Here is a 17,648-nt window from a genome sequence, read left to right as displayed (position 1 = left end):
GTCCTGGATTCCTCGCCCCCCAACAAACCCCATTCTTTCTCTTTCAAGAATGGAGTCTGACTCAATCAATTCACCAGGAGATTGACAGTAACCCAATCAGGATTAACCCGATGGACACTCTGGAATCTAATCAGATAGTGCCTTGTGATTGGAAGTTCACAGTTAGAAGAAGGGCAGACGTGGTTAAAAAGTTCTATAAAAGCCTAAAGCAACAAAGAAGAGACACAGAAGCTTTTCACTCTAAAGTCAATGCTTGTGTTCTCCACCAGGTTTGGTCTGAGAAGCCTGCAACATCAGATCTGGTAAGTTACCAACTTCAGGAAAGATATTCTGCCAATGCCAGCATGTATGAAAGATAGAATGTAGCCTGACATGACAAGAAGAATTTTCCTCTTTCTTTTCTTTTGGTTAAACAAATCTTAGGCTTTCTTTTTGGCTCAAAGTGTAGCTTTGCCTTCATCCTAAACATTCTGATTTTGGCTTTGGTTTATATCATTTAAATGTCTTATCAAGCAGTTTTTCTGGATAATAAAAGACATCTGTTTGAAATGCTATTTCTTGACATTTAAAGTTTTAATCTATGCACAAATGGCATTTCTTTTAAGGTATCTCCATAATTCTTCCCATCAAAGTTAACTTTGGGAACTGAGGATGGAAGCTCAAGTTCCACATGAACTTCTAACCCCATAATTTGGGCCCTATGTGATACTTTACATGTTTTCTCTTTTGAAAAGGGGAGTCAGCTTGTTCAATCTCCTGAAACAAATGCGCAACAAGCAAACACATTAAGTAAAGCAGTGGAAGGAAATGAATGAGCTACTGGTTGCCTTTCTTCATTCTTTATACTGGAGAGATTCTTGCTCAAGTGCCAGAAGGGGCAGACCTATGGCTTAATGCCTACCAAATCCAGACTGGAAGCCAGACAAACTGAGTTCCTTCCATTCTGGTTCATCATTCCCAAGACAATGACTTTGGCTCTGATTCGATTTTCCTGAAGGATGGGGAGGGAGACCACCCTAATGGGTATGATTGACCTGAGAAGAATGCTTTGTTCCCTTGCATTTTCACAGGATTCCATTCAGAGAAGAGTCATGATGAGTGCTTATGACCCACACAGACTTGTGAATTTGGCAGCAATGAGCCTAGTGAAAGATGAGGCCTTGGCCATCTCCTCTTTGGAGTATCTGCCCATGGAGCTCTACCCACCACTATTCATGGCTGCCTTCTCTGGAAGACACAGTGAGACCCTGAAGGCCATGGTGCAAGCCTGGCCCTTTGCCCGCCTGCCTCTAGGAGGCCTGATGCAGAAGCCTCACCAAGGAACCATACAAGCAGTGCTGGATGGTCTTGATGTCCTGTTGGCCCAGAAAGTTCACCCCAGGTGAGTCCAAACCAGGTAGCTTGGTAGGATCTTGGGTGTCCTGGAAGAAACTGCTGGTGTCAGGGAGAGTGAATGACCACGGGGTGGACCAGAGACTTCTGAAAATGCTCAGAAGCTTTGAGCATTGCTGAGATCACATTGGGAAATACCTTGCAAAAGTATAATGAGAAGGATGGAAGGTGAAAAGGAGCTGGAGGAAAGTGAGCAAGAGAGGAAAGAGAAAAGACAGAAGGTATATCAGGAATGTGATGTAAAAGCACAGATGGGAAGTTAGAATGTTGCCTAAGTTCTGAAGCTGTAGTTTCATTCAGTGAGTATTTTAAAGAATCCCACCTGATCTTCTGTTTCCCCACAGGAGATGCAAACTGCGGGTGCTGGACTTGAGAAATACTGGCCAGGACTTCTGGAACATGTGGTCTGGAGACATGGACCATGTGCCCTCAAGCTCACTGATGGCACCAGTGGCTGAGGACATGTCAAGGACAAAGCACCCATTGACTCCCTTGGTGGTATACATAGAACTTTGTCTCAAGACAAAGACCTCGATCAAATTCCTCACCTACCTCCTCAGGTGGGTGGAGCAACGGAAAGGCTCCATGCACCTGTGCTGTAAGAAGATAAAAATTATTTCAAGGTCCAAAGAAAACATTAAGAAAATTCTCAGTATGGTGAAGCTGAACTGTGTACAAGAGGTAGAATTGAGTCTCACCCAGAAGCTGTCCACCCTGGCCAAGTTTGCTTCTCTCCTGGGCAAGATGAGAAATGTTCAGAGACTCCTTCTCTCCCCGATTCATGGGTCTGTTGCTGAGGAACAGGACCATCAGGCTCTTCTTCAATTTACCTCTCAGATCCTCAGGCTGCAGTACCTCCAGGATCTCCGTATGGAAGGTCCATCTTTCCTCGAAGGCCGCCTGAACCAGATGCTCAGGTGAGGGGACCAGCAATGGTTGAGTAACAGTGAACACAATAGTAAAGTATCAAGTGCATTGTCTCATTTGCTGCTCTACTGTGACCTGTGGTAACACATATGCAGAGCAATCAAGGTGTGAGAAAACCAGTATAGAAAGGTTAGCAAAGGGACATCTGGAAAGGGACATCAGGTTAGGAATCTACAAATAGGGGGGCATAAATGTAGTGCAGACATGTATGTGATTTCTTCTTTGGGAAGAGATATCTCTGTTCGGATGACTTAGGCAAACAGGTTGGTGAAGGTGGCATTGACAAGGAAAAACCACATCAGACCTTAGCATTTCTAAACAGAAACTCTGCAGTCACTAATCTGTGACCACAATGAGCCTGTCTTAAAGTCCCAGCCCTTAAAGGTGGTCTTGTGTTGCACATAAGGTAATATTCTGGAAGTGCATGATTCTAAGGTTAATGGTAATGAAGCAGAAGCAAAAGGAGAGTGAACAATGATAGAAGGTTTGTAGATGATGCCTGGTTGGAAGTTGCTGAAGCCCTAGGGCAATGTATGGGGTCTTATTGTTTCTACACATCTTCTAAGTGCTTGGCCTGGCCAGAGATATAGGCATCTGGAGCCCAAGCATCGACTGAAGGGATCTGAATTAAAAGCATATTTATCTCATCTCCTGATACTAAAATTCAGTGGTGTCCACACTTGATGGTGACTATCTCAGGCTCTCCTTTGAGCATTTCTAGTGCATTCTGTTATATTCATTCATGCTCCTAAGGAAGTGGAATGTGTTGTACTCTGCTTGACATATGAGGAAAAGGAATTTTCAAGATTCTTTGAGCTTGATCCAGTCACAAAATGAAAGTGGCAGGACTTAGGTAAAATGAGACTGGACATTCTGGGTATTGAGTTTTATCAGATGGTAATAACAAACTTGGCTTCAGGCCAATCATTTATCTCTCAAGTGGAGATCACTTATCGCTCTGGTTTTCCAGATCTAATTACTTGTTTTTCTTTTTTTTTCCCCTCCAGATGCCTGAAGACCTCCTTGTACAACATCTCAATAACCAACTGCCTGCTTACAGAATCAGACTTGGCTCATCTGTCCCAGTGTTGGAACATCTGCCAGCTAAAGGGCCTGAATCTGAATGGTGTTACCTTGACCAACTTTCATCCTGAGCTCCTCCAAGTTCTGCTGGAGAAAGTTGCAAGCACTCTTGAAGAGCTGGACTTAAACCTGTGTGGGATCATGGACTCCCACCTCATGGCCATCCTTCCTGTCCTGAGCAGCTGCTCCCAGCTCAGGGTCCTCAGCTTGTGTGGAAACCTCATCTCCATGACTGTCCTGGAGAGTCTCCTGCGTCATACTGATAGGTTATCTGCTTTAAGTCTAGAGCTTTATCCTGCCCCTCGGGAGAGTTACAGCTCTCTGGGTATTCTTCACCAGGAGAGACTTGCCCAGCTAAAAGCTGAGCTTTGGGAGATCCTTACAGACTTAGGGCGTCCCAGGAAGATTTGGGTTAGCCCCAGCCCCTGTCCTCACTGTGGTGATGACATGTGTGATCACCTGAGTCCCAGTGCATAATACTGTAATACCCTGCTTGCTGCTGCTGCTGCCAAGTCGCTTCAGTCGTGTCTGACTCTGTGCAACCCCATAGACAGCAGCCCACCTGGCTCCTCTGTCCCTGGGATTCTCCAGGAAAGAATACCTGAAGTGTGTGGCCATATATTTCCTTCTCCAAATACCCTACCTAGGTGGTTCCTTCTATCAAAAACTTTCTTCTGGATACTTGGAAACTGAAATCCAGGGCATAGGTCCATTATGAAGGGAAAATGCACCCCTGGTTTCTGATATCTGCTCAGTGTGATTGAAAGAAGCAAATGTAATCCAGCAGGGGTGCAGGATTCTAGAAGGATGTGTTGATTTGGGTAGTTGCTGGGGACTTTTAGAGATATATTTATAAAGTCAAATATGAACTTGAATTTCTGGATGATTCAGTTTGAGTTATTTCTGTATGCACAGTTGTACAAGTGATCAGAAATAAAGAGACCTTCATTGTAAATGAAAAATGTTGTCCGTGATATCATCATGCTTTCTGTGTTTACATCTCTGGAATCTCCAGTTTCTGATGCCAGTGAAAAGCACTCCATAGACTATGAGCTGAAAGTCCATCATTCCCTTATATTTTTTTCCTTTTGATTTCCTTACTTTCTTCTGTTGGTTAATACAAGCAACAAAGGAAACATACTCAGTGTCCTCAACAACACATCCCAGTTGGGAACAAGATGACAGAGGAGTAGGTCGATGTACATCTCTCTGCAGGTACATCAGGAATACACCTTCAGACACAGAAGTGCTTGCAGAACTCCAGCTGAGAGTAGGCAGGAGTACCTGACCACTGGAAAAGAATATATAGAACCATGCAAAACTCAGTAGGATGAAGGAACTAGGGGGAAAAACCGGAGTGTTAGTAGGACTGGACCTGCCCTCAGTGGGTGGGGGAACTGAAGCAGGGGTCTGATCCCCACATTGGGGCAATTGTCTTGGTCAGAGGAGAAACATTTGAGGCCAAGAGTGAAGAAGCTGATCTTTGATAGCCTAAATGGAATGAGAATCAGACAATCCTTGCCACAGCCCTATTTACCCTAGACAGGGACGCAGGTAACCTAGAAATAGCTAGGAGCTGGAGCTTAGGGATTGTGGAACGATCCCAGGGCAAGGGCTGCTGTTGACTGCTGGGAGACTGACCAAGGGGATGTGAGGGAGGAGACTGGTGAGAAATGCCTGTGGAGGAAAGCCAGGCAGCCACGGAAACAAGACAATACTGCTGAGTCATGCATAGGGGGTGGGGATATCACCATAACCTCTCCCCACCTGTCAGCATTGGCAGCTGGACAATAGAGAGGCTGCCCATCAAGCACCTGATGCATGGAACAGAGTAGGATCCCACCCAGGGTGCATGATACAAAGAACAACAGGGTAGGACCCTAGCCAGGGTGGCCACTTTATGTGCCTGAGGCACTGAACAACAGAGAAGGACCCCAGGCAAGAGAATCCGCTAAGTGCCTGAACCAGTGGAGCAATGGAGAAAGACTAGCCAAAGAAGTCTGAACACCAGCTGCCAGAGGCTCCAAAAGACTCTGTTAGGGCCATAACTCCTTAAGCTGAGGCAGTCCATGTCGCTGAACACTTGGTGCCTCCAGGGTTCCCATGACCCAAGCAGCTGTGCCACCTTCAGGCTCAGCCCTCACTAGGGCAGAGCCGCCATAGGTAAGAAAAGTCTTGCTTCTATATACGTCGGGTTGCTTCAGTCATGTCCAACTCTTTGCGACCCTGTGGACTGTGGCTTGCCAGGCTTCTCGGTCAGTGGGGTTCTCCAGGCAAGAATACTGGAGTGGGTTGCCTTCTAGAGCACTATTTTTCCTACTTCTCTAGCCACCACCTCCCCTGAGTACCTGGTGCTGCCAGGGCCCCTGCGACCCAAACACCTGCTCCAATTCCACACTTGACACTCACTGGGGAAGACCCAAGTCCTCCAGGACAGCCCCAGGAGCAAACCCCAGTGGACGACCCACATACAGAGATGAAGATAAAACCACAGTTGAAACCCAGGGGCAGTGTGGCTAAGGAAGAGGACCTAAAACCTTCCCACCAGCTGTACAAGCTGCAGGTTAAATCCACATGATCAACTAGGCAGACTCTGTCTATGGAATATATAAAAGGACATTGAGAGCTCCCACAAAAGGAAACACACTAGTTCTGACAGCTGTGGACAGTGGGGGCAAGAACACACAGGAGTAGGACCAGATTAGAGTCTGAGCCGGCCCCACAGCATGTTCAGAGTCCAGCACAGTGTTGGAGGGCATCCTAGGGAGACAAAGTGGACTGTGACTCCCAGCGAGGGAAAGGACACTGACAGCAAAAGCTCAGGAAAAGCATTTATTAACCTTATATTTTGACTTTTTCTGTCAAAAAATCAGTTTCTTCTGATTTTTTTTCCTTTTTCCTCCCTCTGTTGTCGTTGTCGATTTTATTAGCACTATGAAATCTATTTAAGCTTTTGAGATTTTTTTAATCACACTTTTTGTTTCTGTTATAAACTTCTGCCTCTATGCTGCCCTTTTGCAGTTCTATAAAGTTTTCCTTTTGTACTTTTCCCCTTTTTTTAATTTAAATTTTTAAAGCTTATTATTTTTCTACATTTATTCCTTTGTTTTTCCTACTGTTCTTTTCCTCTTGCAATTAATCTTTTATATGTATATATATCTTCTTTATCTACCTCTATTTAACTTTACATTTCTATTCTTTCTTTTCTTTCTTTTTCTCACCATATTTGTTCATTTTGCTTTCATTGCTTTTTTATTTCCAATTTGGTACCTTACTTTAGTTTTGTTTTCCAACTTTTTTTTAAGTTAGTTTTGTTCTTAATTGATGGATATCATTTTTGGTTTTCTTTGTTCACTGGATCAATCTATTGTACTTTATTTTTGTTGGACTATTTGATTTTGCTTATGGGTGTATATGTTCTGGGTATATTATTTTAATTATTATTTGCCTGATTTTGTAATTGCTATTTGTCTGGGATTTGCCTTTGGTTTCTCATTTTGGGGTATTTGTTTTAAACCCATTTAATGTCATAACAGACCACCTGTGAAATTTCCATTCCTGGCCAGAGATCAAGCCCTGAGCCTTTGGAGTGGGAGTGCTGACTCCAAGGCCCTAGAGTAACAGAGAAATCCTAAGCCTAGGGAGTATCAAATAGTGAGAATTCCCACAAAGACAAACACTTGTATATAAGACCAAGTATCACCCAACTACCAGTAGGACCCTGTACAGGCCACCTCATCCAAACAACAAACAAGACAAAAATACAAATCCAATCATCAGCAGACAGGATTATCAGCTCACTCAGCCCTGTCCATTAGAGGGAAAAATAAAACTCACCTCCTCCCACTAGAATGTAAGCACAAAGTTATACCCTACATGCAGCTTATACAAACCACTGGGCCAGTCTTAAGAGGGCAGAAACCAAAAGAAAGAAAGAGTTCAGCCTTGAAACCTGGGAAAATGAGATCTCAAACACAGTAAGTCAAAAAAATAATGAAAAGGCAAAGAAATACTGTACAAATGAAGGAACAAACTAGAAACACACAAGTCCAAATAAATGAAGAGGAAATAGGCAAACTACCTGAAAAAGAATTTAGAATAATGATAGAAAGATGATCCAAAATCTTGAAAACAAAATGGAGAAAATGAAAGAATCAATTAACAAAGACCTAGAAGAATTAAAGGATAAACATTCAGAAACAAACAACACAATTACTGAAATTAAAAATACTCTGCTACTGCTAAGTCACTTCAGTTGTGCCCGACTCTGTGCGACCCCATAGACGGCAGCCTACTAGGCTCCTCTGTCCCTGGGATTCTCCAGGCAAGAACACTGGAGTGGGTTGCCATTTCCTTTTCCAATGCATGAAAGTGAAAAGTGAAAGTAAAGTCTCTCAGTCGTGCCCAACTCTTAGCGACCCCGTGGACTGCAGCCTACCAGGCTCCTCCATCCATGGGATTTTCCAGGCAAGAGTGTTGGAGTGGGTTGCCATTGCCATCTCCGAAAAATACTCTAGAAGGAATCAATAGCAGAATATCTGAAACAGAAGAATGGATTAGTGAGCTGGAAGATAAAATGGTATGGAAATAACTGCTGAAGAGCAGAATAAAGTAAAAAGAATGAAATGAACTGAGCATAGTCTTAGAGATCTCTGGGACAATCTTAAATGCACCAACATTAGAATTATAGGGGTCCCAGAAGAAGAAGAGAAAAAGAAAGGGTATGAGAGAATGTTTGAAGAGATTATAGTTGAGTTTGAGTAAGCTCTGGGAGTTGGTGATGGACAGGGAAGCCTGGTGTGCTGCAGTTCATTGGGTCACAAAGAGTTGGATATGAATGAATGACTGAACTGAACTGATAGTTGAAAAATTTCCCAACATGGGAAAGGAAATAGTCAATCAAGTCCAAAAGGTGCAAAGAGTCCCACACAGGATAAACCCAAAGAGAAACACACCAAGACAAATACTAATCAAACTAACAAAGATTAAACACAAAGAAAGACTATTAAAAGCAGTAAGGGAAACCCCATATGTTTAACAGCTTATCTTTCAGCAGAAACTCTGCAGGCCAGAAGGGAATGGCAGGATATATTTAAAGTACTGAAAGGGGAAAATGTACAATGAAGATAACTCTACCCAGCAAGGATCTCATTCAAAACTGGTGGAGAAATCAAAAGCTTTACAGAGAAGCAAAAATTAAGAGAATTCAGTTTTACCAAATCAGCTTTACAACAAGTATTAAAGGGGCTTATATAGTCAGGATTTCACTTTTCACTTTCACGCATTGGAGAAGGAAATGGCAACTCACTCCAGTGTTCTTGCCTGGAGAATCCCAGGGATGGGGGAGCCTGTTGGGCTGCCGTCTATGGGGTCGCACAGAGTCAGACACGACTGAAGTGACTTCACTTATATAGTCAGGAAATACAATACAGGAAAAAGATCTACAAAAACAAACCCCAAACAATTAAGAAAATGGCGATAGGAACATATATATACCACACAGTCAGTCAGTTTAGTTACTCAGTCGTGTCCGACTCTTTGCAACCCCATGACTGCAGCATGCCAGGCTTCCCTGTCCATTACCAACTCCTGAAGTCAACCATCTCTTCCTCAGTCATCCCCTTCTCCTCCTGCCTTCAATCTTTCCCAGTATCAGGGTCTTTTCCAGTGAATCAGTTCTTCACATCAGGTGGCCGAAGTATTGGAATTTCAGCTTCAGCATCCATCCTTCCAGTGAACATCCAGGACTGATTTCCTTCAGGATTGACTGGTTGGATCTCCTTGCAGTCCAAAGAACTCTCAAGAGTCTTCTTCAACACCACACTTCAAAAACATGAATTCTTCAGTGCTCAGTTTTCTTTATAATCCAACTCTCACGTCCCAACATGACTACTGGAAAAACCATAGCCTTGACTAGCCGGACCTTTGTTGGCAAAGTAATGTCTCTGCTTTTTAATATGCTGTGTAGGTTGGTCATAGCTTTTCTCCCAAGCAGTGTCTTTTAATTTCATGGCTGCAGTGACCATCTTCAGTTATTTTGGAGCCCCCCCCCCCCCAAAAAATGAAGTCTTTCACTGCTTCCATTGTTTCCCTATCTATTTGCCATGAAGTGATGGGATGGGATGCCATGATCTTCATTTTTTGAATGTTGAGCCAACTTTTTCACTCTCCTTCTTCACTTTCATCAAGAGGCTCTTCAGTTCTTCTTTGCTTTCTGCCATAAGGGTGGTGTCACCTGCATATCTGAGGTTATTGATATTTCTCCTGGCAATCTTGATTCCAGCTTGTGTTTTATCCAGCCTGGCATTTTGCATGATGTACTCTGCATAGAAGTTAAATAAGCAGGGTGACAATATACAGCTTTGACATACTTCTTTCCCAGTCTGGAATCAGTCTGTTGTTCTATGTCCGATTCTAACTGTTGCTTCTTGACCTGCATATGGATTTCTCAGAAGGCAGATAAGGTGGTCTAGTATGCGCCTCTCTTTAAGAATTTTCCATAGTTTGTTGCTATCCACACAGTCAAAGGCTTAGGTGTAATCAATAAAGCAGAAGTAGATGTTTTTCTGGAACTCTCTTGCTTTTTTTATGATCCAATAGATGTTGGCAATTTGATCTCTGGTTCCTCTGCCTTTTTAAAATCCAGCTTGAACATCTGGAAGCTCATGGTTCACGTACTGTTGAAGCAGGGCTTGGAGAATTTTGAACATTACTTTGCTAGCATGTGAGATCTCTTGAAAAAGAAGATGAGCGCATGTCCTTCTACGCTGCCAGCAGTAAATAAATAGATATACATCAATAATTACTTTAAATGCAAATGGACTAAATGCTCCAACCAAAAGACACAGACTGGCTGAATGGATAAAAGAGCATGACCCATATATACACTGTCTACAAGAAACTCACTTCAGATCTAAAGATGCATATAGACCGAAAGTGAGAGGATGTAAAAATATATTGCATGCAAATGGGAAGCAAAAGAAAGCTGGAGCAGCAATCCTCATATCAGACAAAATAGACCTTAAAATAAAGAATATTGCAAGAGATAAGGAAGGACACTACATAATGATCAAGGAATCAATCCAACAGGAAGACATAACAATTGTAAATATCTATGCACCCAACATAGGAACACCTCAATACATAAGACTAACACTAACAGACATAAAAGGAGAATTTGACAGTAACACAATAATAGTAGGAGATTTTAACACCTGACTTACACCAATGGACAGATCATCAAAACAGAAAATTAATAAGGAAACACAAGTCTTAAGTGATACATTACATGAGATAGCTCTCATTGATATCTTCAGGACATTCCATCCAAATGCAGAAGAATACACCTTCTTCTCAAGTGCACATGGAACATTCTCCAGGATAGACCACATCTTGGGTCCCAAATCAAACCTCAGTAAATTTAAGAAAATTGAAATCTTATCAAGCATCTTTTCTGACCACAGTGCTATAAGACTAGGTATCAATTACAAGAAAAAACTCTGAAAAGCACAAATACATGGACCTTAACCAGTACTTTTCTAAATAATGAACAGGTTACTGATGAAACTGAAAGGGAAATCAAAAGATTGGCAGGCAGATTCTTTGCCACTGAGCCATCCGGGGAGCCCCCATAAGTGACCCTATTAGTAGAATTCAGTCAGTGTTCATAGAGTGAATCCATGGTTGAATATTTGACACCCTTCCTGCCATGTATTCCTTCCTGAATGAATATCTGATTCAGTCAAATCATGTGATTATAAGCAAAGATCCAATCAGGATTTACCTGATGGACGTTTGGAAATCTAATCAAGCCTCACTTTCTGATTGGATGGACAGAGGAAAGATGTGATCAGAAAAGCCAATAAAAACCTGAGGCATCAGGAAGAGGTGTAGAAACTTCTTCCTCTGGAGTCACTGCCTGGTTTCTCCACCATATCTGACCTCTGAGCACCCTGTCAACACCAGCAGAGCTGGTAAGTTACAGACCTCAGCAAAGGAACCCTCCTCTTTCCTATGGTTAGTGGGTTTCCACTGGTGGCATGCAGCAGTGGATGTCAGGGAGATTTCTTTCTTTTCAGATGTATACATGTAAGCCTTTGGTTTTACCTCTAAGTGTAATAATGCGTTAATCCCAACAATTTTGTTATGTGCTTTCCTTTATATCGTTTAAAAATATCTTAACCAATAAGATTTTATTTTCTAACGAAAACATCTAAATTTTTGACATTTTATTTCTTGACATTGAAAAATATCCAGTTTGTGCAAATGATATTTATTGAAGGAATATCTGTTTCATGTTTCTCAGTTCAGTAACTGTGGGAACTGAGGATGGAGGCTGTGCTGGGCTACATGATGCTCTTATTCCCATAGTTTTAAGGCTGTAAGTGATGATTTAAATATTACCCCCCCCCCCCCCACCAAAAAAAAAAAAGACGGAACTTAACCTTCAGCTCATGGTACATACTTCCCACTGAAACCTGCTTAAGCAAAGCAGTGAACGGATATGAATGGACTAGTGGGTTGGTTTTTTTCCTCTTTCAGTTCAGTTCAGTTCAGTCACTCAGTCCCGTCTGACTCTTTGAGACCCCATGAATCACAACAGGCCAGGCCTCCTTGTCCATCACCAACTCCCGGAATTCACTCACTCATGTCCATCTCACTCATGTCCATCGAGTCGGTGATGCCATCCATCCATCTCATCCTCTGTCATCCCCTTCTCCTCCTGCCCCCAATCCCTCCCAGCATCAGAGTCTTTTGCAATGAGTCAACTCTTCGCATAAGGTGGCCAAAGTATTGGAGTTTCAGCTTTAGCATCAGTCCTTCCAATGAGTACCCAGGACTGATCTCCTTTAGAATGAACTGGTTGGATCTCTTGCAGTCCAAGGGACTCTCAAGAGTCTTGTCCAACACCACAGTTCAAAAGCATCAATTCTTCGGCACTCAGCTTTCTTCACAGTCCATCTCTCACATCTATATATGACCACTGGAAAAAACATGGCCTTGACTAGATGGACCTTTGTTGGCAAAGTAATGTCTCTGCTTTTGAATATGCTATCTAGGTTGGTCATAACTTTCCTTCCAAGGAGTAAGCGTCTTTTAATTTCCTGGCTGCAATCACCATCTGCAGTGATTTTGGAGCCCCCCCAAATAAAGTCTGACACTTAGTCCTTGTGAAATGCTTGTTTTGGTGTCTATGGGTCATAGCTATCACTTTTTCCTCACTTAGCCTGGACTGGCATGAAATTGTGCAAAACTGAGGCTATTCCACAACTATCAGAGCAGAGATTTTCACTCAGAGATGGTTCCTCTGAAGGGTGGGGAGACAGATGAAGGGGTGTTTATATTTACCTGAGAATGATGCCTTCTTTCCTGCAAGTTCTCACAGGATTCCTTTAGGAGTAGAATCAGGATGAGTGTCCCGAACCCCCTGAGACTCCTGAACCTGGCAGGAAAGAGCCTACTAACTGATGAGGCCTTGACCATTTCTACTCTGGAGCATCTGCCCATCGAGCTCTTCCCCCCGCTCTTCATGGAAGCATTCTGTGGAAGACGCAGAAAGACCCTAAAGGCCTTGGTGCAAGCCTGGCCCTTTGTCCGCCTGCCTCTGGGCGGCCTGATGCAGACTCCTCATCTGGGAACCTTACAAGCAGTGCTGGATGGCCTTGATGTCCTGCTCACACAGAAGGATCAGCCCAGGTGAGTCTGGTGCAGGTAATCTGATAGGTTATGAGCAGTCAAGAAGAGACAGCTGACATCAGGAAAGTAGATGGCACATGTATGGATCAGTCACTTCTAGTGATGCCAGTGAAAAAACACAGAGACTTGGCCATTGCTGAGCTCACTTTGGGAAATGCCTTCCAGCAGTGTAGGAGCGCCTAAAATGCAAGGAAACGTGAAAGTACAAGCCCCAGCCTCCTCACAAGGATGCTTAAGGGCAGTAGAATAGAAAGTTAGGGAAAACTGAAATGGAAAAGGAGATGGAGGAAGGTGAGGCAGAGAGGGAAGAAGAGGGCAAGGCAGATTGTGACATTGGGAATGTGAAATAAAAGCTCAGGTGGGAAGTCAGAGTGTTGCCTAAATTTTTTGTGGATCTTAAAACCATCACTGCCAATTTGCTGTTTCCCCACAGGAGGTGCAAACTGCGTGTGCTGGATTTAAGGAATACTGGCCAGGACTTCTGGAGAAGGTGGTCTGGATCCAGCGTCCATGTGTCCTCAAGCTTTTCAATGGCACTAGGGGCTGAGGACAGGTTGAGGACCGAGCAGCCCTTGGCTCCCTTCGAGGTGTTCATAGAACTTCACCTCAAGGAAAGGAGTGTGGGTGGATTCCTTACCTACCTTATGAGATGGGTGGAAGAGAGGAAAGCTTCCATACATCTATGTTGTAAGAAGCTGAGGATTATTTCATTTTCCATGGATAATGTTATGAAGGTCCTGAGTATGGTGCAGCTGGACTGTATCCAGGAGTTACATGTGAATTGCACCTGGCATCTGTCTACCCTGGCCATGTTTGCTCCTCTCCTGGGCCAGATGAGCAATTTGCAGAGACTCCTCATCTCCCACATCCACATGCCTGATCCTGAGGAGCGGGAGGAAGAGCACGTTGTCAAAATTACTTGTCAGTTCCTGAGGCTGCACTGCCTCCGGAATCTGCATCTGGAATCTCCCTTCTACCTCGAAGGCTGCCTGGACCAGATGCTCAGGTGAGTGTGCACCACTGACCAGGTAACAGTGAACCCAACACTAGAATATCAAATGCACTGTCCCCTTTGCTGCTCCATTGAGAACTGTGGTATCTCATAAACACCCAAATCTAGGTAGGGGTCCAAACTGGGAGAGAGGCTCTTGAAAGGGGCACTATGATAGGAAGCTCTAGACGAGAGGATCATCTGTCTCTCAACTTGTGATCACCTTCTACCTCAGTTTCCAATACCTAATTCCTCTCTTTCTCCCCAGGTGCCTGATGACCCCATTGGACAACCTTGAGATAACTCACTGCCTGCTTACAGATTCAGACCTGACCCATCTATCCCAGAGCCCGAATATCAGTCACCTAAGGGGCCTAGATCTGAGTGGGGTTACCATGACCTACTCTAGTTCTGAACTTCTCCCAGCTCTGCTGGAGAAAATTGCATCTACCCTCCAGGAACTGTACTTAGAGCAATGTGGGATCAGGGACTCCCACCTTGAAGCCATCCTGCCAGCCCTGAGCCACTGCATCCAGCTCACGTCCTTCAGTCTCTGTGGTAACCTCCTCTCCATGGCCATCATGGAGAAGCTGCTGCAACACACCTCTGGCCTGCCCAGTTTAAGTCAAGAGCTGTACCCTGTCCCTCAGGAAAGTTTCAGCTCTGACAGGATCCTCCAACGTGGGAGACTTTCCCAGTGTCAGACTGAACTGCTTGAGATTCTGAAGCACTTGAGACATCCCAGGACCATCTGGATTAGCTTCACACCCTGCCCACACTGTGGAGATAACACATTCCATCGTCCTGAGCCCATCATATACGGTGGTAACAGCCTTGCCTAGTTTGATGCATCGATCAAAGTTTTCTTCTGAGCACTTGGAAACTGAGATCTAGGACAGGATACATCATGAAGGGAAAATAAAGCCGGTTTCAGACATCTGCTCAATGTGAATGTGAAAAGGAAAGGTGATCCTGCAGGGGGAGCGGGACTGCAGGGGGAAATGTAGTCTCCCTGGTAAAGGAATGCTTGTGGACATGTGTTTGTCCTGTAGTGTCAGAACTAGGAACCTAAATTTCTTTAGGTGGATTCAAGCTTGAGACTTACCTGTTGGAGTTATCCTTGGGTATATAGTTGTAAAGAAATGGTCAGAAATAAGAGACCCTCATTGTAAATGGATTGCTGTCATCCATGAGGTATTATCTTAATTTTTCAGTTTATACCACAGGAATCTCCGAACACTGATTTTTTTTTTTTTAAAGGCACTGTGTTGTCTATAATTCAAAACCTTACCATTCCCACCAGTTCTTTATTCTTTGGGGGCATCTTTGACCTCCATTGTTACTTCTGGGGCTGTTCTGTGGGTTAATACACACAGAGAGGAGCATACTCAGTGTCCAGTGAGCCACTCACGTGAAAGCCCAGCCAGGATCTTTACGGCTGACTCAGGCCATGACCCTGGTCATGAGGAGTCCTCATCATTTCCTGGTCCCTCCATAAGTTTCAGTTTTTGACCTTTCTTTGTGGGAGGAAAGGGTTTAACTGCAAAAGGCATGGGTACCAATTCTAGAAGGGGACTTCAGGACTTCAGATAAGCTGAACTTCTGGACTTTGCCAACTCATTACCCAAGTGGATAATGATCCTTCTTCATTAATCTGCTGGGCTAGGGAAGTTATTATATATCTTTTAGCAAAACACACAAATCATAGAGGCATATAACATGGTTTTAGTATTTCTATAACTCATTAAAATTATATTCTTTCAAGGACAGGGAAGCCTGGCTTGCTGTAGTCCAAAGAGTAGGACACACAACTGAGGGACCGAACAACAAATAATATAAATGTGTAGGATATAAAACAAATAACACTTGCAGGCAGTATATATTTTCACATGAATTGCCTATAACCTGAATTAATGAACAACTGTTACAGTCATAGGGAATTTTATGCAAGAGTGGATTACATTATAAAGTCAATCATACCACCTGTATTTTACTTTAACCTACTATATAAAGCACCAACTTCTTATGTGTCGTGTGATTTTTCAAGAAAAAGAAAATCATGAGCCCACAAATATCTTCCACCTTCCTGTACAATCTTTCTATCCTATCATGCATGTCTGAGGCAATTCAGGCCATTATAACAATCCAATGGACTGAGGGGCTTAAACAAAGAAAATTTACATCTTCCAAATCTGGAGGCTTGAAGACTGAGATCAGAGAGGCAGTGAGGTTGGCCTATGGAGGGAACAAGCTTCCTAATTTCCTCACTTTGTGGGGGAGGGGAGCTCAAGTCTCTTCATTTGATTCTAAGGGCACTAAATGGCTCAAGGAATCTTCAGCTCTATGATCTCAGCTAAACCTAGTTACCTCCTAAGGTAACTCCAAATCCCATCACCCTGGGGACTAGGGCTTCAAGATATGAATTTGTGGGGTGTGGGGTGTATGGGAGGTGGGGTAGGAGTTCATAGAAACCCATCACCATGAAGAGAAAGCAAGATTACAGTAAACTCATCAATATTCCAGTGGTCATCCTCCTCTCTGTGTTTTTGCCATATCCACACCCTAGCTGCCTGCAAACAGCCAAGGCTGTGGTGCTTCCTGTGTGTCCAATATGAGTGCTCTGATCAAGCCAGGTTGAAGGTTGTGCTCTCTCCCCACTCTCCATTCCTGCTCCTTTGTTGGCTGACAAAATCATTTCCCTGCAACCACTGGAGAGAGAGAGAATATTACTCAGATCATGGAAATCTTACAAAGTATTTCCAGTGTATTCCAAGCCCCACGTGACCTGCCTGAACCCTCCCTGCACAGCATTATTGACCTTCACTTTTCCCCAAGCTAACTACATACTTCACTACATCAGTGTTTGCACAGTCCACCCAGTGACCCAACAAAATCCCCTTAATTACAAGCATTACTTGTTTCACATATGATAATATACATGTGGCAATGCTATTCTCTCAGATCATCCCACCCTTGCCTTCTCCCACAGAGTCCAAAAAACTGTTCTATACATCTGTGTCTCTTTTGCTGTCTTGCATATAGGGTTATCATTACCATCTTTCTAAATTCCATATATATGCATTAGTACACTGTATTGGTGTTTTTCTTTCTGGCTTACTTCACTCTGTATAATAGGCTCCAGTTTCATCCACCTCATTAGAATTGATTCAAGTGTATTTCAGGATGGGGAACACATGTAAACCCATGGCTGATTCATGTCAATGTATGGCAAAAACCACTATAGTATTGTAAAGTAATTAGCCTCTAATTAAAATAAATAAATTAAAAAATAAATAAATAAATAAAAGCATTCTTTGTTTGATCAACAATTATTCAGGTTCATGACCTTCTCCCAAGAGGGTCTGAGGGTTTTCATGTAAAATTCATTTTGAATAAGAATTGTAACTCTGTTCAGGAAGAAACCACACTCTTGACATCAGATCACCTCCAAAATCTGATCAAAATTCCTCACCACCCACTCTTGTTATCTGATAATGTTGTGTTCCCTTCAGCAAGAAATCTTCTAGATTGGTTCATCCAGAATCCCTCCCAGATCTGA

The 17,648-nt window shown here is 43.3% G+C and overlaps 2 protein-coding genes across 2 annotated transcripts; both read left to right on the top strand.

Moving 5' to 3' along the window:
• Window positions 1-214: 214 nt before the first annotated feature.
• On the top strand, window positions 215-4,364 carry LOC123333672 (PRAME family member 8-like). The gene is made up of 4 exons (XM_044942831.2): window positions 215-302; window positions 1,071-1,381; window positions 1,737-2,309; window positions 3,327-4,364. Exons 2-4 carry the CDS (start codon window positions 1,092-1,094, stop codon window positions 3,877-3,879), a joined length of 1,416 nt encoding a protein of 471 aa, XP_044798766.1. The 5' UTR covers window positions 215-302; window positions 1,071-1,091; the 3' UTR covers window positions 3,880-4,364.
• Window positions 4,365-11,288: 6,924 nt separating this feature from the next.
• Window positions 11,289-16,112, top strand: LOC102398028 (melanoma antigen preferentially expressed in tumors-like). Its single transcript, XM_006074464.4, has 4 exons — window positions 11,289-11,375; window positions 12,779-13,098; window positions 13,532-14,104; window positions 14,358-16,112. Exons 2-4 carry the CDS (start codon window positions 12,812-12,814, stop codon window positions 14,929-14,931), a joined length of 1,434 nt encoding a protein of 477 aa, XP_006074526.4. The 5' UTR covers window positions 11,289-11,375; window positions 12,779-12,811; the 3' UTR covers window positions 14,932-16,112.
• The last annotated feature ends 1,536 nt before the right edge of the window (window positions 16,113-17,648 follow it).

This window comes from Bubalus bubalis, chromosome 5, assembly GCF_019923935.1.
Source record: "Bubalus bubalis isolate 160015118507 breed Murrah chromosome 5, NDDB_SH_1, whole genome shotgun sequence".
Classification (NCBI taxonomy): domain Eukaryota; kingdom Metazoa; phylum Chordata; class Mammalia; order Artiodactyla; family Bovidae; genus Bubalus; species Bubalus bubalis.
Note: the sequence above shows the minus strand (reverse complement) of the source record. Positions and strands in the feature narration are given on the sequence as shown.